General features: G+C 39.8%; 1 protein-coding gene across 1 annotated transcript; it reads left to right on the top strand.

Moving 5' to 3' along the window:
* The first annotated feature begins 7,833 nt into the window (after positions 1 to 7,833).
* Positions 7,834 to 8,565, top strand: LOC122650502. The gene has a single exon (XM_043843913.1). It carries the CDS (start codon positions 7,834 to 7,836, stop codon positions 8,563 to 8,565), a length of 732 nt encoding a protein of 243 aa, XP_043699848.1.
* The last annotated feature ends 11,245 nt before the right edge of the window (positions 8,566 to 19,810 follow it).

Raw genomic sequence — 19,810 nt, 5'->3', positions numbered from 1 at the left:
ACACGACTCTACTCTTCATTCTTCTCTGTTAGGTTTTTTTGATTGGATCGGGGGAAAGTTTATATAGAAAAGATTGTCCCCCACACCCTCAAAAAGGGATTTAACAAAAATAAAAAATAAAAATGGATAGGAGAAAGGCTCATCATGTCGCCCGGGCAGTCCATCAGGCTGGCCAGCCATGTGTCTGTGTCTCTTTCTCTCTCTTCCTAATGAAAAAACCCTGACCATGACTGTCCCCACCCCCTCCCCTGTGTCTGCTACTTGCTTGGAGTGGATGGCGTGTTCCCAAAAAGATAATAGAAAAAAATGCAGGGATCGGATCACCGTGCTGCCCATATATGGATTGAATCTCTCAAGCCAAGCAAATGAGATTAGAAGAGGGGCCACCTCATAGGTATATAGATCTTCTACGGTATCCTGCCCGTAGCGGCCTATGTGACCCAGACAGAGTGCCGCATGCAATGTCCGCCTTACCCCTGCTTGGGCACTTACCTCATAGTTGGTATTCAAGGGGTTCACATGTCAAGAAAAGATATTGTGAGGTACGAAAATAGTGACTGGGGCACATGATACCAGCAGCATGGCCATCATTTTTCCAAGAAAAAATATGTAACAAGAATGTAACTATGGTGCTATGGACATGATACATTCAAAATTCAAATAAGGGAGGGGATTCATTGAGCCGAAGAGACGGTGGTAGCCCGTCGATGGAGAGTACAGAGCACAGTTCATCAAATTAGGGAAATTGAGGAGGAAAGATTGTCATGAGAAGAGAGAAAGAGATAGAGAGCATTGACGTAGCCAACGTTGCTTGTTCAGAGAGACCACTTTCGTTTCACATAAATATACCCTACATTCCTATTTGTCTAGTAGTTTACCGGTACCATTATCCAAATCACTAACCCTTCTATTACTAAGGCAGTGTTTGGTTTGCATTCTTAGAATCATGTTTGAAACAGTTGCAACTGGACAAAACATGGTTCAAATTAAAATCATGTTTGAACCGACATGGTTCCTCATACCTAATGGTTACCTGCAATCATTTTGGCAAAGAAGGCTAGTTCTGTTCCATGGATGCTTGACTTATGTTGACTTATGGAACTTTCAGCCGTGAGCTTTCACGTTCTCAATAAATGATTTCTTTTTATCAAAAAAAAAAAAAATTACTGAAGTTCATGGGACTGCATAGGCTTTTTTTTTTGTTGTTTGGAGGAGTAGGGTGGCCGGTGATGTCGTGGGCTGGCTAAGGCATTTTGAGACACATGGCTAGAAACAGCCTCTCTGTGAAAGTCAGGGGTAAAAAAACGTACATAATGACCCTCCCCAGACCCCGCATTGGTGAGAGCCTCGTGCACTTGGGCTGGCTACGAACCAAACAAAAGATACTCTTTTCCGAAAAAAAAGTTGGATGGTAGGTTTGATAATTGATACTACCATTCTTTGGGAATCTTTTTTTTTTTTAATGTTAAAGAAATTTATTTAATAGAAAATAGAGATATCTTCAGTTACATCACCTTGCAGACAATGAGTGCGAGCTGTGTGTGCTAATTGATGTGCAATTGAAATATCAAGTCTCGGTTTTTTATGGATACACACATTATCAAATTTGAAAAGTAGACTTTTGATGTTAAATAGGATTGTGAAAAGTTGTCATGGCCATGGATCTTCTGCCTGTTGTGAAAGCCATTTGATAAGATTATTTGAGTCGGTCCAGATTTCTATGCTTCTTCTTTCCAATGAAATTGCACTTTTGATTCCTTGTTCGATTCCTCTAGCTTATGCTTGAACCTCTTTGGGACTCTTGATGGCTAGGGGTTATGATGACCAATCAAATGTTATTGTGAAGTCTACTATTAAACATTGGCTCTAGGAAACAGATCTTCTATGGCACGTTGCACCATTTATTCTATGCTGTGCAGACACAGGATCGTGTGCAATGACCGTCTTACCCCTACCCGAGAGGGGGTAAGGAGGTCAGGCAGTCATTGTGTGCGGCCCTGTGTCTGCGCAGCATAGGCTAGACGGACAGCTGCACATTAGAAGATCTAAATCCTTGGCTCCATCATTGAAAGAAATCTAACGGTGAAGTGAGAAGGTTTTTAGTGAGGAGCGAGTAGAAGAAAAAAATCGATCAAACCAGATCCTCTACTGCCGAGCTGCCCGGCAGGACCGTGCTGCCTAGACATGGGGCTGCGTGCAGTTACCGCCTTGCCCTCACTCGGGCAAGGCATTTGGGCAGGGGTAAGGTAGAGATTGCGCATAGGCCCGTGTCAAGGCAGCACGGTCCTACCAGGCAGCTCAACAATAGACGATCCAAATTCTCAAATTAATTGGGACTTCAAAACTGATAAAGATGTGTAATCAATTGGACATAAGGGTCTACTGGAATTATGCAGACACTAGCCCTACCGGCCAGCTTGGAGAATTGAAGCCTTGAAGGAAGGTTTGAATCACAACAACAGTTCTTTTGGATACTAGTGGCTGTGGGTTTTTGGGGTGGGGGCTTCTTTCTCTTTTGAAATTTCCATTGGCTGATCTCTTACCTTTTTCAAACTTATAATTGATTGAAAGAAAGAGACAACCAAGATAGGGTTTCCTTACTTGAATAAAGTATCTAACAGTTTATACAAGAAGAATGGTAGGTTGAATGGTTGGTGTTTGATGGATATTTTACTCCACCCCTATTTCCATCATCAATTGAATTTAATGAGCGAGAGAGGCTGTAAATCACCTGCCTCTCTCTGGTCTATGGCTTCTTGTAGAAAGTGGGGATATATAGATGAGGGATTGTAAGTCTCATGAAAAGGGGAAGAGAGGGACAAATGTGAAGTGTCATAGTCCACTTTATTTTTTTGCGATAGGAAGTGTCATAGTCCGCTTTGGTTACGGTAGGTTGTACGGTTTTAAAACGCACCGTTAGTGTATCAGAGTACACAATCACATTTTAGCACCATGTTTTGTTTCTAAGGTTCATTTTCACACCCAGAATGACTTCAACTTTCATCCTACTTCCTATCATATTTTTATCTGCTTCAATTCTTGCTCACTCTATCTCCCCAAGTTCCTTTAATAGAAGGGGTTGGATCCTACTTGGACAGTGTGTTCGTGTAGGGGTAGAGTAGTCATTTCCACCCCCTCTGTTAGAGAAACTTGGAAAACTGAACCTACCCAAAAAATGAAGCAGATAAAAGTCCACTTCCTATCACACCATAATTCATTCCAATAAAAAATAATCTATTACGATAAATAATAATTGAGACCCACTTAACCCTTCTAGAAAAAAAGATCCCAATCACCACCTATAATGACAATACAATGATCTAAAGCAAGTAACTTTCAATTCTACCTTGTGTTGTCCTGTATGTCACAGTGGGCCCCATTGTGCATGCATGGATGCTGCTGTGTCGTGCGATGTGCATAGCAGCATGCAGCGCTCCAGTTACAACATCGAATAAAGGTCCTGGTCCAAGTATGAAATGCAGACCAAAAAATGTTAGTCTTTATTATAAAAAGTAGATGGTAATTTAATTTTTGGGAGAAAGAACACTAATCGGTGTCGTGCTGTGTGTATTTGCAACCAGATACAGCCCAACACGAAAAGACCAGTACATCCCTTGGAAAGGAGGGGGCACAGCAGTGACAACTCCGGTTAACGTTCATTTTCCCTTAATATTAATGAGGGAAAAAGTTCTCTAGCTACTTGGTGGTGTTTCGTATGCCCTCTCACAGGGCCTTTTGAGATCGATGATGCATCTGCTCTTTGGGTAGATACCCAAATGTGCTCACCCATTGACCTAAACACTTGTATAGAGACCATAGGACCAAATAGAGATCTCTTGCCCTTTTTAATAATGTGATTAGATATCCTAGGCAGGACTAGAGAATAAATGAGAGGTAACTTCCAATTCCCAGAGGGGCCTTTACGGTCAGATACCCACGTTTAATTGTATATATATATGTTGTACAAAAGAAATGTCAGTATACAAGGGTTGGGCCCAACCAAATTTTAACATCGGAGGCAGAGACGAGCATTCTAGATGACCTCTCCATTACCAAAAGAAAAGGTATAGAGTGAAAGAGGATCTCCTTGTGACCTGTGTCAAACCTCTAGATGGGGTAAAATAGACAAAGATTTACAATAATGATCGGACAAAGCCCCATTCTGTTCTACCCAAAAAATGGCCTTATTCTATTAACTAAAAAGTCTTAAAAATTATTTTATAGAAGACATTACAAAGACCTATGAGTCTAAAAAAAAGTCCACTTTATTTGCTCATATTTGTTTTGAACCTAGGTTAATCAAAGTATTGTTTAATTTCCAAGAAGAACATACACCTGAGTGAAGAAAATCAGAGACACCTGTAAAAATATCATGATGGTCAACATTCCAACATTTTTTAAAGAAAAAGGCGTGGAAGCCATCTGGTTTAGGAGCTCTATAATTAGGACCTTTATCGCCCAGTACTACTGGGGGTGCTGCATGTGCGCATTGTGCTGTGCAGCATTGTCTATATGTGTACAGTGAGGCCTACTATAGACACATGGGCGGTGCTGTGCCGCACGATGCGCACAGCGCCCCCTGAGTAGTATTGGGGCAATAATTTTCCCTTTAATTACCCATTCTAAAAACTCATGAATAGACAGGAGTTTGAATGATACGCATCATTTTCTTCCAGTGAAAGAATATTGACAAAGAGACCCTCTAAACAAGCTGGTTCAAGAGGATTTGAAACACTTTGGAATGGTATAAAGCAAACTAAAATGGTCTAAAAGTACTTTAGCAATTTCAGAGGGATACGATTAGGGCTGTAAACAGCTCGGATTCGGCTCGGATTCACTACTATCCGAATCCGAATCCGTTTAACAAATGCACTATCTGAATTTGATCCGATATCCGACGGATATTTAAATGGTATTACCATATCCGAATCCGAGAGTTTATCGGATATCTGGATACTATCCGATCCGATAAACTATCCGATTCATGAACAATTATACTTATGGATTTCCAACTCCGATTACCGATTTCCGACTCTGATTACTGATTTCCGACTCCGATTACCTATTTTATTAAACTGCTGCCTATTCTTAGAAAGGTGTTATTTTGTTCTTTAAATTGGATTATCATTAGGTTAATGGATAGATTGATCCTGTTATCTTCAAATCAAACCTCAAAATGAAGTTTTTTACACCATTGTCATTTGAAAACTATACCCATGGTAAATAGTAATACTCTTCACCAAATGTAGGTAATAAAGCTCAAAATGACAATAGTGTAAATTGAACCTGTGATTTTCAAATCAAACCCCAAAATGAAGCTCTTCATGTGTTTAGCAAATCCTTAAGCATGAGTTCAAAGTAAAAAACTAGCAAGCACTTGTTCAAAGACAAACACCATAGTATTTTGCAATTCTAAACTAAACTACCGGAAATAAACGATTACACTAGTACACTTCTAAATAGGATTACACATATAAATACTCAGCAAGCTTGTCATTAGTTTGTGCTTCAAACAACGAAGCTCCATTGATAACAACTCCAATCAATGTGAAAATTGGAAACCATCTGCCTGCAATAGAAATATGACCAGCCTTAGCAAATGATCTTATCTACTTGATTCACAATCTATTAATAAACTTTTATTAAATGATAAGAGCAATATCTATAAGCTACTTTGAGAAATGAGCCTACCTCTTAGAGAAACCCACACTCCCACTTTTTTGGGCACTTCCAAGTTCCAATCCTTGCTCCTAGCTCAAGTCTTCCAAAACTCAATCTTGAGTCAAGATTGTTCAACCTAAAAACAAATGAGGGAAGAGAGAAAAATTAAACAGGATGTACTTGGGATCTATAGAGGAAATTCATGTCTCTCACATGGATTTAAACATGTACCTATGCTTCAATTAGCAATTACTCCAAAAATTCACAGGGCTCAAGAATGGTAAAAAATGCACATAAACAAATAGCAAAGCCTACTTGAGGTAAGTTGAATAAATTACTAAATGTGGACAACTTAATTGCAAGATATCATCTCATTAAATGTACATGAGTGATATTCGAGGGAGACCACTATAATTCTGAATAAGGGCAGCCATCTAAAAAGAGACTAACATCAACTTATCACTCAATTGACCAAGACTTGGAGAAAAAGAAAATGTAAATAATAATGCACAGCAAGAGACAACATGATAGAACAAATTAGAATGATAATTGTGCTTATAAAATGAAACAAATGGCATTTACAATAGTTAATGCAAAAGACAAATGCCAGCTCTAGGCAGGGCTAATCAAGTGAGATTAGATCTGGAATCCATTTTATACTAGTTGCATTTAGATCTGTAATGGAGATTAGATTCCTTGTACTTGTATACCAATTATCCTAATTAGTTCCTTTACATTAACCAAAAGACAGCATCAAAGAATAGTGAGAATTGAGAATACATTTGATCATATTATAACCTTCCATAGAATTACAAATTATCTAAAAACATAAACCAAAGGAAAGAAGAGAAGAAAAACAGAGTATACCAACAGAGGACTTCATTGACCATTAAGCAATCTTCCCAAGAGAGGTCTATGAAGTATACCCATGAAGGACTTATCGGTACACTTCAAAGGAGATGGAATCGTATACCTAATTGGTCCAGAGCGAGAGTCGAGGGGGTTGTGCGAGTGCCGTTGCCGTTGCTGTTGCCGCTAAGAGTCGAGAATCAAGAGTGAGTGACCAGTGACCTTGAAGCTTGAGGGTTGAGTGCAGACTGCCGGCGCCGTTGAGAGCTTGAAAGTTGAAATTCTGAGACTTGAGAATCGAGAGTGAAAGAGGGAGGAAGAGATTCAAGAGAATAGGAAGCCCTAGTTTTAGGTTAAGACTTAAGAGTTAGAGTGATATTACAAAAATAACCTTATAAAATACAAATAATAAGGGTAATATAGTAATATTGATATATTTTTATAAAAAAATCATAATTTACAATCGGATAATAAATTATCCGATTATTATCCGACTCCGAATAGAACTATCCGACTCCGAATCCGATTAGCTTTCGGACGGATTCGCATATTTTTCGGAAACCAAAATTTCGGATTCGGAACCTCTTAAACGGAATCGAACTCAAATCAGATTCGAATTTTTGGCTATCCATTTACAGCCCTAGATACAATGGAGATTTAAGATACCTAATTCATTATGGATGGAAAGAATTTTATTGCAGCACTGTCTACATTAGCCATAGAATGATGATAACGAGTGTTCAACTCCCCTAGAAGTACATAATTGTCCCTAGATTTCTGCATCCAGAAGATTTCCTTCGGCTTCGACAAATTATCAATGTACAATTCTAGAGTTCGGATTAAATCAATATTAGTTATGGAGGGCTCAGAACATTGGGCTTCTTGGAGTTGAGCAAGAAAAAGACTCCTTGAGGAAATGGATATTACCAAACCCCTCGATCTCTATTTCACCTCCTTAGAAACCAGTTCAAACCATTTATATTTTGAACAATATTGCTTGGTTCAATATTATTCTAACGATCGGTAAATCCTCCCACTTACAACCAGAATTGAATTGTTAAAATTTTTGGAAAAAAATTTATGAGGAGAGTTAACTCTAGTATCACAAAGGAAAACAAAATATTTTATTTTTTTGTTTGGGAAAACTGATACGTGAATCTCCTCCATCACTGTACGTGAATCTCCTCCGTCACTATACGTGTTTTCTTTTGCTTTCTTCAGCCTCTCTTCTTCATTTCCTCGTCTTGCTTTCTCTTTGGTGGCTACAAAATGGAAGAGAACCCTACACATCAATCACCCCGGATCTCATCGCCGGTAGCACTAATGCCTCCTCCTGAGGATGACGATGAGGATGCCTTGTCCTTGCAGGAACAGACTGAGGAGCGATTATGCAATACTGATAACCATAGATTGGTGGGCCAGATCATGTTTTGCAAGCCTTATAGATGCCAGGCAATATCTGAGGCTCTGGTCCAAGCATGGAACCCGCGTTTTCCCGTTGTTATCACCCCCATGCAGGAAAATCGTTATTGTTTCCAATTCCAGCATAAGCTAGATCTCTTGAACGTGTTGGATGAAGGCCCTTGGGCGGTTCGGGGTAATCTACTGTTGTTGGAACATTGGAATGAAAATCAGGAATGGGGTTTTCAGAGCACTGATTTCTGGGTGCAGATACATGAAGTGCCGTTGGAACTCTTTAATCTGGAGGTGGCTTCTCAATTAGCGGCGAAAGTAGGGCAACCCAAGCAGGTCATTTTGGTTCAAGGATTTCAGTTTGGAGCTAAGGTCAGGTATGTCAGAGCAAGAGTTCATATCAGTATTGTTAAACCTTTACGTCAGTCTATCACGGTGAAGCGCAGATCCAAGAATAGTTCCACAGTGTTGCTTAGATACGAAAGACTTCCAAGCTTTTGTTACTTCTGCGGTTTATTTGATCATGAGGTGAAGAGGTGTGTTCTTTTTTCGATGCTGAATATAAGCACTGCTTGGAGCATGGATGCCCAAAGGCGTCAAGCTGTCCCTCCTTCCCTGACATCCGATATGGTCCTTCATTGAGATCTACACCCCCTGATCCCAGACTTCTCGAAGGCATGCCTTCCCAGCTTATTACCCAAACACAGAGTGCCCCAGTAGATGGATCTAGTTCCTTGGCGATGAGTTTTTTCGGTGGAGTTCAGACCATACCTGTTGCTAAGGAAGGTCCGAAAATGCAGGAGAAATCCTTGGATAATTATTCACCTTCCAATTCTGACAAGGTACGTCAGCCCTACAATATCCCTCCATCACCTCCTCATTCCTTGGTTAATTTGAATAATAACCATATTAGTAATCCACCTACCAACCTAGAATATATTATTGCCAATAACCCGATTTTCTCTCATCCTAACGTGGCAACCCTCCTATCCAATCTTATCCCACACCTTTCCACCATTTCACTCAACCAGCCTTCCCAGTTTGGTAACCCAATCCCACCTCTTCAGGAACCCAACATCCAAGCCTCCCTTGCTTCAGAACCGTTACCAAACCAAGCCAATATTGCATTATTGCCACCACCACACCCAACCAATCCCACTTATGTTGCACCGATGGATATATCAGAGGCGCAGGAGCAGCAAGGAAGCTTCATGAGGGACTGAAAGCAATTAGACATCTCTGTTAGCTCGGGTCACGATAAACAGAAGCGTCCTAGGCTGGAAGGCCCACGGGGTGAGAAAGATTCAGATGAGGCTGCTCATATGGAAGGAAACAATGTGGGCCATTTTTTATGCTTGGAACCCGTGGAGGCTGGGGAGGCTCAGCTCCGCGGGAATCAATGAAAATTTTAAGTTGGAATTGTCGTGGGTTAGGGAGGGCTGCGACAATTCGGTACCTGGTTCACCTCTCTCATGTGGAAAACCTGAGATTATTTTTCTTATTGAAACAAAGACTGGGAAGGACAGAATAAATCGATTGTGCATGAAATTTGGTATGCACTCTTGTTTTGTAGTGGATGCTCAGGGTGCATCAGGTGGTCTAGCACTGCTTTGGACTCACAATGTTATAATTGATATTGTTTATTCTAATAACCAAGTAATTGATTCCAAAGTTAGTAAAGTTGATGGTTCTTTTTTCTATATGACATCTGTGTATGGGGCTCCGATTAAAAATAAAAGATAGGAAGTGTGGGATCGACTTTCTCAGATAGGAGGGGTAGACAGATGGATTGGCTTTGCTATGGCAATTTTAATTCTTTTTTGGCATGGCATGAGAAGGAAGGTGGGAATCGAACTGGGCAAAAAGACACTGAGGGGTTTAGAAACATGACCATGGTTTGTGCCTTAGAGGATATTGGCTCTCATGGCCCTTGTTTCAATTGGAGTAATAAGAGGAGGGGTGATGCTAATATAAGGATCAAGTTGGATAGAGCTTTGGCAAATGATGCTTGGCGTACCTCACACCCTAATGCTGCTGTTTTTGTGAAAACAACTCTGAGCTCTGATCATGCTCCCCTCCTGATTGACTCAATGGGAGGTCGTTTTAAAGGGAAGCGTATTTTCAGATTTGATTCAGCTTGGTTTCGCCACCCTGACTGTGAAGGGACAGCTAATGCAGCTTGGACCTCTCTTGTTTTGGATACTTCCCTCCCCCCCGTGTATCATAAGATGGATGGTATTCAGCCTATTTTCAAATGCTGGAACCGTGAGGTGTTAGGGCATGTTCAAACAAAAATTAAAGACCTGCAGCTGGCTCTTTCCAAATTACAAGAGGGGCCGATTTCTGAAGATTTCCATGCTCAGGAGGAGAATCTCATGGCTCTTTTGAATGAGGAGTTGGAGAGAGAGGAGGAACTTTCGCGTAAAAAATCTCACATCAGTTGGTTGTAGCAAGGCGACCGCAACACCAGGTTTTTTCATATGACTACCATTCAACGTCGTGAGCACAATAGGATCTTGAAACTTAAGGTTGCTGATGGGTGCTGGTGTTACACCCGCACCCGAGAGCCTATTTGTTTATTATTTATCCTTGTGGTGAGTAGACTGTGCTGCCTTATTTGCCTGTGAGCGTTTCACCATGATAGTCAAAGGGTAGGTTACTAAACCTATTTTATTGCTTGTTTACTTCCTCTCGAAGTCCTTGAGGTGTGGGCCCAAGCCCAGACCTTTTTGATACTTTATCTGCTCTTTCTATTGCATAGGATGCAGGGTCCTATGTGCATCCGACCCTGCATCCGATGTTGTTGTCGTGGCTATTTTGAGTGAGACCTTATATGGGGCCCACATTCCCTTTATCGAGGATGTTGTTGGTGCCTTTTCATGGTTGACTACTACCCTAGCCTCCCTTCTATTTTGGTGACCTCTTAAGTGGGCCCTTGGGCCTAAGTCATGCTTGAAATAGGTTAATGTACTTTAGACATTAGAAGACCTTAGCCAAACAAGACCCAATCTTTATTCTAAAATGAAGTCCATTGGGCCCAAGTCGTGTCTTAATAGTGTTTAATTGAGTTTAGGTGGATAATGAGTTTAGAAGGGTAAGATGTTTGTGGTTTATTAAGAGACCCTACCCAAACAACACCTAAGTGGACATTTAAACTACCCTACCCAAACAAGCCCTAGATTTATAGCTAAGAGGCCCTAGCCAAACAGGCCTTAGTAAGGCACATCTATAGATATGAGAGCTAGGACTATTCCTTAGTCTTTCTCATTTTTCTTTCCTAACCTAATCGTGAAAGGAGAGGAGAGCTTTGAAGAGAGGAGGCAGCAAGGAGGAGAAGAAGGAGAAGAAGGTGGGATCGACTGCTTGAGCTTGGATCTACAAGGGGGACCTCTTGTGTACCTTAAATCAGGTAGGCCAAGAACACCCTTGCCTCTCTCCCTTCTCTTTTCTCTTTTCGGTTCAGTTTTGAGTTTGGGTTTCCTCTTGGAACCAAATGATTTATCCTAAGCTATATTTTTGGAACTCCATTAATGTATTACAGTCCTATAAAGACCTCTATTTGACCTCTTGCTGAATTTATTTGATTCGAAAGCTTCAACCACCAAAGGAAACCCCAAATCTGGATTTTTGAGCTTTTGATCCTTTAAATCCCTCAATCATTTGATGATGGGTGATTCTAAGACCTTAATAGACCATAGGACACCCCCTCCCTAGTCCCTTGGAACTTAAAGAACCAAATGGGGTAAATTTGGGCTGTTAAGGACCTTAAAAATCGCACCTGGGTTGCATCGAAGGCAGAGCTCTGCGTGAGTCTGACGTTGCCTCCGATGTGGCCTAAGCCTGCAGGGAAGGTCGGACTCAAGGTCGGAGGTAAGTCTGCTGAGTCTAACGTTGCCTCTGATGTGGCCTGAGCCTGCAGGGAAGGTCTGACTCAAGGTCGGAGGCAAGCCTACTGAGTCCGACATTGCCTCCGATGTGGCCTGAGCCTGCAGGGAAGGTCGGACTCAAGGTCAGGATCAAGCCTCCTGAGTCCGACATTACCTTCGATGTGTCCAGAGCCTGCAGTGAAGGTCGGACTCAAGGTCGGAGGCAGATCTCTGCTGAGTTCGAAGTTGCCTCCGACGTAGTTTTCAAGGCTTATAACTTATTTAAACTATGGGGTTTCTCTATGAGGACTCCCCTACACTCTCTCACACTCTTATTCACTTCCATAGGTGCCAACATATGTGCAATGGAGTGATTTTGAGCGAGAATCGTTGCGCTTATACAAATTCTATTTGAAGTAATTTGTGAGTGGGTTTGGATGACTGTCTGAGCTTGTTTACTATTGCTTATTTATGCATTTATGAATTATATTGTGACATTATCATTCAAGCATGATTGTATATTTGCATTTATTCTTATTCGATGATGATGATGATGATGATTAGGATGATATGGATTTGTGTTGGGTTACGGTGCCAGGAAGTACTGGCACTGGAATCCCCAGATTACGTGGAATTCTATATTGCATCTTATTCTTGCCTGTATGCGCCGTATTGTGCTGGTACCCGGGTGTTAGATGAAATGAGACGTTGACACACCCGGATGTACCTCTCAACATGACAGGATTCATGTAGTATATCTATGGTTAGGCTCAGTTCCCTATGCTACGACCAACAGGGGTTTAGGTGTTGGGTAGCCAGAGCACCTGCTGCCTGTGGAGAGTTAGAGAGGCCAGGCTAGGGATAGTAATGGTTATCGGGGTCTGCCTCTGGGTGGTAATGACTACGACCGACGCGGGCTCCATAGTAATAATTGAGGTTGCATTGTGGTGAGAATGGAAGGATCCACAGTGTCTTTCCAAGTTATTGCAGTAGCATATACCCATTGACTTAGCATTGTGTGTTAGGTGATAAATGAATTAATAATGGCATGCACCATGGCCTATTTGTGATTGTGTGATTGTGTATCCCCTTTTCTCTCTCACTAGCTCGGTGGAACTAACCCCCGTGTACACATTCTTTTTAGATTTTGATGCAGATGATTACTGTGGAGCCAGAGACCGTAACTGAGGATCATGGCGATGGTTGCCCATGATGATTGTGCCTACGGGCTGTACTGTTACTTGAGATCGTTCCCATTTTGTTATTTTTGAGAGCCTTGTGCTTTGTATAAACTTTTATGTTTTACCTTTTTTGTAGCTACTTGATGGTCATAGGAATTTTGTAACTATGTTACTTATTATCATTAGCCAATGAACATCTTATAATTATTTCATTTACGCTTCTGCAAACTCTGACCTATCTTGGAATGTAAAATTTCCTTTATCTTTCGCACTTTAATATTGGTTTATGACTGTGAGTTGGCCACTGCATCGAGATCCTGGCGGTGAGGTGGGATGATGCGTGTCACCCCAATCATACCCTGATATTGTACTTTATCTCTTGTTGGGATAGGGGTATGACAACATGATATCAGAGCATGATGCTCTGCACCAACCACAGTCTAGCGAAGATTCATGATTTACTCTACTCCACTAGATTCTAATTTAAAAGGTTTCAAGAGAATAACTGACTTGTGTGTGAACTTAGGGAGAAGACATTGTTATGAAAAATAGTTTACAATAATAGCATATAATAGGAGAACAATGTGCTTTAACAAGGAGGATGGATCTTATTAATAGTTCAACGGTTGCTACATAAACCTCCTCTTGCCTCCAGTGTACAGCAAAAATGATTATGCTATTCTATTGCATATTAAACAATGGGTATAACACAAAGTGGTTAAAGGTTTTGCCATGCAATCCAACCTAGGGAGAGTCATTAAGATAGATTTCCATAAAACTTAGCATGTTGGGTGTATGTTGCTTACCAAGCAAAATAATAATATAAGAGCCATTACAACTAGAGGACTAGTTAGTTAAAGAGAGAGCCTTTATTTTAACCTCAGTTGCAACCCAATGACATAAGACATATCAAGTTAGTGGTGCAAGTCATGGGGTGATCATGAGTAAGCCAAAGCAGCAAAATTTGGAGAATCTCAAGTCTAATTAGTGATCCTTTGTACACCATAACCTTAAGCAACAATTGGGTATGGTTTGATACAGCATTAGTCACAATTAAAATCCTATTTTATGCAAGGCATGATGGAATCATAACATGGGATATTTACCACTATAAATCCAATCCAAGAAGACAAATATAGCAGTTATAAAGTGGCATGCCTGAATGAAGCTCGGATGATTCAGTCAACTAATACATTCTAATGATGTCTATGAAAGGAGAATAGCTATGGTTAATTGGAATGAGGGCTTGAACCCCAATATTGAAACCTAGTAATGGCTTGTAATGAGTAGACAAAATTATGTATGTCTATCATAATCCATATTCAAAATACATCAATGGAAAGTGCTTTGTCTCCTAAGTGTAGTGTGAAGAGGAAATAGAGAGTTTTATTTTCTTAGTAATATTATACCAATACACTTAAAAAAAAAAAAAATGGAATGAAGACAAACACGAATGCAAATTTGAAGAGCTATCATTCTCTCACCTTAGCCAAGAAGACTTAGAAAGAATTCACCTCTAGAGAGAGATCTTATGTTTTAAGCTTTCCTCAAGAAACCTATCTTAATAGTCCAAAGCACGTGTATTTGGGTTTAAATAGTAAATTTATGAAATGATCAATGGAAGATGGGAGTACTCCTACCACAAGGTTGTTTCCCCCAAAACAGCAAGGTTTTAGTTTCGAGCTTATTCTATCTAAGCTCTTGCATAAACAGAATATGTAGGGGAATTAGATAAAAATGTTCATGCTAGGATTAAGATGGGATGACTTATTAATGATGTAAATATCACATTCAAGTCATACATGTACAACCAGGAAAGGAGAGAAAAGAATAAAAAATCTTGTCAATGTTGAAGTTTTTCTTTCAATCTTAACCTAGAAATACTAGGGGAAATCAAGTATAGTTTTGAGTTGAGGTTTTTTTTTCAAACGCAACCTAGAAAGTCATAGGGATAACTAAGAACATGACTAGGACTTCCCATACCTTAACCCTCTATATATATATATATATAAAAGATATATATATGTATATATACAGTAGTAGGACAAAATATAAATCTGTATTACTTCAAGAGAAGAAAATCAAAAAAATAATAAAATAAAATAAAAATAAAAATAAAGCAATGGGGCCCAATGTGAATACGGGATTAATTCCCTATCTCGCTTAAATACTTGACCTAATGCCTGAAAAGAAAATACAGTAAATAGTGCAAGTGTGTGCTTGAGTTAATCAAGTTTAAAATCAATGGGAAAAATAAATAAATAAAAACATTTAATGACTAAATATATGGATCCACCACATTTTACCAAGAGTTGAATGAAAAAGAAACAGTCTAAAGTTTTTTTTTTTTTTTGTATTCTAAATTTTCAACCTAAAAGTAATGTAAATAACCAAGAGTATGACCAGGATTACTCATACTTTAAATAAGGTAAAAATCCTAAAAGGTGGTCAAACAAACACATGCTACCTTTCTTTCCAAAATAGAGCAGAAATTTTAACTACAATATGTATAAAAAAAAATCCAAAGTCTTAGCTTAGATTCTTAAATGAATGATTCAATTACTTGAATGGTGTTTTAAACTATTGTTCTTAAATAAACAAGAGAAAATGGAGTTATGAATTTAGGTAATCATCTAGACTATAACAGTAGAAGTGTTCTTAGATTTGGGGGGGGATTATAATTCCAAACCCCAATGAAGTTTCTTTTATTCATTTTCTTTTTAAAAAAAATATATATATATAGCAAAAATAGAATTTTTATCCCTTTACTAAGACTAAGAGAATTGGAAAAAATATGCCAAAGATTTTATACTTTCCTCTCATGTTCAATTGAAAACATAACTTGGGATAGGTGGTGTAAGTATGCACTTAAGTGAAAATAAACTTTATAGAAAAAGAACTTAAACCAATCAAGAGACATGAATACAATCCACTACACTTGAATTAAGTGGGATCAATAAGATCTTTATTTAAGATTAAAATCCTTTCCCAAATCCAAGTATGGGGTATAGAATAAATGATCAAGTATATGGTGGAGACATTGTGCAATCCATCTAGCTAGTAAACAATGAAAAACAGAAATTATATATGCCCTATTACTTTTTCTCCAAAACAGTGTAGGAACTTCTGCACAAAGTAAGATTTAAAATCCACAAATCTTGGCCTAAAACTCAGGGGTGAATGGTTTAATGGCTTAAAGGGAGTTTTAATATTTAATCATGAATAAATCAATGAAAATAATATACTTAAAGAAACCTCTCCCACTTTTTCCCCAAACAGTAAAAGTTTTTCATTTTTGGGTTTGGTTCATCCAAACCCTTACTTGGTTTTGGGAATGGTAGTGCTAGAATGTATTTAGGATGTGCAAACAATTTCAAACAAGCAATCAACAAGGCTATTAACAACCTTGAATGAATAATTTAAATATATCTTCAACAAAGGGAACGAAGTTCGATTTAGAATGAGAAAAAAATCCAAAATTCCTACCTAAACTCCTGGAAGAAAGATGTAAGAGCATAAATGAGGTTACAAAGAGTTGAGCATTAGCAAACAATTAGAAATAATGCCCTTGTAAAAATAAAAAAAAAACCTTTCCACGATTTTGCCCAAAGCAGCGGGGTATTTTTAATTTTGGGTTTGGCTTCCCCCAAGCCATACCCTAGAATTATGGACAGCAGTGCTAAGAAATGAATGGGTTGTGCAAACGACCCTATCTTAGGTAAAATGAGAGAATCCAAACACTCTTGGAAGAAAAATTTTAATAAAAATCTCAAGCATAGAAAAAAAATATTTTGAATGAGAGGGCAAGCTGCGGGCTGTGTTCTAAAAGAAAATTTTGACATCGAATGCAAACCCTGGTTAAATCTGATTCTACATGAGATGTTTTTTCTATGTTGCAGTTCGTATCGGATTTACGATCGGATGCAAGTTACTGGCTGCATCCAATCCCTCCTTAAACCTATTTTTGCTAGCTTTTCATGACCAACCCTCCTCCAATCCGTTTGCACTTTATTGTGCTCTTTGTTCATGTTTTAGCCTTGTCTTGCGAGTGTGTCAATGTTGAATTTGGTCAAATGCGCTTGTGTTATCTTATGCTTGTATTGTTGATCTTAAGGTTTAACACCTAGTTTAATTGTTCACTATTGTTGTAGTAACTCTCTATACCTAGTCCAACTGTCGGTAAGTGACTCACGAAAGATTTTATTGAGTAGCCTAGTCATTAGAGAGAGGTACATTTTATTTTTTTGCCGCCTTAGTTTTTAGCCCGGGCCTCCTTGAGAAAACAGCTAGAGAGTCTGAGTTTTAGTTTCAAGTACCCTTGGGCGTGTCCACCCTTAGTCTTGTTCGACCCTGAGTACCACTTGGGAGTATTAGTTGGAAATTTCAGTATTGGCCCTGAGTGATCCTCTAGATAGCTGATTCTTAAATCTTGCCTGACCTTGAGCATCGCTTAGGAGGAGAGTCGATCTAGAACAGAGGCTAGGAAGTGAGTAATAGCTCCTGAGACGAAAGTTGTTGTAAGTTATTCTGTCGGGAGTTGGTCTTGTAGTCTTGTGTGGTTGTTTGGCTTTAAAAACTGGAACTGAAGGATTCGACAGAACTTTACTCAACAATAGGTATGAGTGGAGTAATGAGTCACCAATGCGTTCCCTCCATATTGAGAGTGAATAATAGGAGATTCCATCAATATTCCAATTCATTCTAAAGTTGACTTAAGTATTGGGGAATCAGAATTGAAAGTCTTCAAAGCAAAGCCTTGTAAGAAAAGTAGTACAAACCTAACCTTGCGACCCTAGTTAAAGGAAGTTTAATATTGGGCGTGGTCCAGAGGTTTAGTTAGACCTTTTGTTTCCTTGTGGTTTATATCTGAAGGTCGAACCTCCTTGGACTCTTAGACACATTGACCTTTAACCGAATTGAGCCTAGGATTTGTTTTGACTGTTTGCTTAGAGGCAAGGAGTTGTCAGGCGGTCGAAGTAGCCTCATCTATTCGGATCCTCAGGAACGTCAAATTTCGAGGACGAAATTTCTTATAAGGTTGGGGGAATGTTACACCTGCACCCGAGAGCCTATTTGTTTATTATTTATCCTTGTGGTGAGTAGACTGTGCTGCCTTGTTTGCCTATGAGCGTTTCACCTTGATGGTCAAAGGGTAGGTTACTAAACCTATTTTATTGCTTGTTTACTTCCTCTCGAAGTCCTTGAGGTGTGGGCCCAAGCCCGGACCTTTTTGATACTTTATCTGCCCTTTCTATTGCATAGGATGCAGGGTCCTATGTGCATCCGACCCTGCATCCGATGCTGTTGTCGTGGCTATTTTGAGTGAGACCTTATGTGGGGCCCACATTCCCTTTATCGAGGATGTTGTTGGTGCCTTGTCATGGTTGACTACTACCGTAGCCTCCCTTCTATTTTGGTGACCTCTTAAGTGGGCCCTTGGGCCTAAGTCATGCTTGAAATAGGTTAATGTACTTTAGACATTAAAAGACCTTAGCCAAACAAGACCCAATCTTTATTCTAAAATGAAGCCCATTGGGCCCAAGTTGTGTCTTAATGGTGTTTAATTGAGTTTAGGTGGATAATGAGTTTAGATGGGTAATATGTTTGTGGTTCATTAAGAGACCCTATCCAAACAACACCTAAGTGGACATTTAAATTACCCTACCCAAACAAGCCCTAGATTTATAACTAAGAGGTCCTAGCCAAACAGGCCTTAGTAAGGCACATCTATAGATATGAGAGCTAGGGATATTCCTTAGTCTTTCTCATTTTTCTTTCCTAACCTAATCGTGAAAGGAGAGGAGAGCTTTGAAGAGAGGAGGCAGCAAGGAGGAGAAGAAGGAGAAGAAGGAGAAGAAGGTGGGATCGACTGCTTGAGCTTGGATCTACAAGGAGGACCTCTTGTGTACCTCAAATCAGGTCGGCCAAGAACACTCTTGCCTCTCTCCCTTCTCTTTTCTCTTTTCGGTTCAGTCTTGAGTTTGGGTTTCCTCTTGGAACCAAATGGTTTATCCTAAGCTATGTTTTTTGAACTCCATTAATGTAGTATAGTCCTATAAAGACCTCTATTTGACCTCTTGCTGAATCTATTTGATTCTAAAGCTTCAACCACCAAAGGAAACCCCAAATCTAGATTTTTGAGCTTTTGATCCTTTAAATCCCTCAATCATTTGATGATGGGTGCTTCTAAGACCTTAATAGACCATAGGACACCCCCTCCCTAGTCCCTTGGAACTTAAAGAACCAAATGGGGCAAATCTGGGCTGTTAAGGACCTTAAAAATCGCACCTGGGTTGCATCGGAGGCAGAGCTTTGCGTGAGTCCGACGTTGCCTCCGATGTGGCCTGAGCCTGGGATGGTCGGACTCAGTCAAGAGTACGTATCACCTCCTTTCAAATCAAAGGGAAGATAGAGAGCTTGCCAAGCCCTCTTCTGTGAAAACTCATGCTTGGGACCTGGTGCCAAAATCTGGTTGGAAGGCGATTTGGTCGAGCAATACCCTTCCAAAGATTAAGTCCTTTCTTTGGAGGGCTTGTGCGGGTGGTATGGCTTCGGCTGCTGCTTTGTATCAGCGTTAGATTCCAATTGATACCATGTGTCGCAGATGTAGAGATCATGAAGAAACTGTTGATCACATTCTCCTCCATTGCACGTTTGCGAGAGTTGTCTGGTTTGGTTGTAATTTGCATTCCCTGATGGGTCATGATGGTAATAGCTTCTGCCTATATCAATTTATTCAAGCTTGGCACTCTCTTGCGGATCGGGGCAAGCCTTTTTTCAAGGAGGTAACGGCACTTTGTTGCTTTGTGTTGTGGTATCTTTGGACCTCGAGGAATGATT

Source organism: Telopea speciosissima, chromosome 2 (genome assembly GCF_018873765.1).
Source record: "Telopea speciosissima isolate NSW1024214 ecotype Mountain lineage chromosome 2, Tspe_v1, whole genome shotgun sequence".
In the NCBI taxonomy this organism is placed as follows: domain Eukaryota; kingdom Viridiplantae; phylum Streptophyta; class Magnoliopsida; order Proteales; family Proteaceae; genus Telopea; species Telopea speciosissima.
This window is presented reverse-complemented; position numbering and strand designations above follow the sequence as displayed.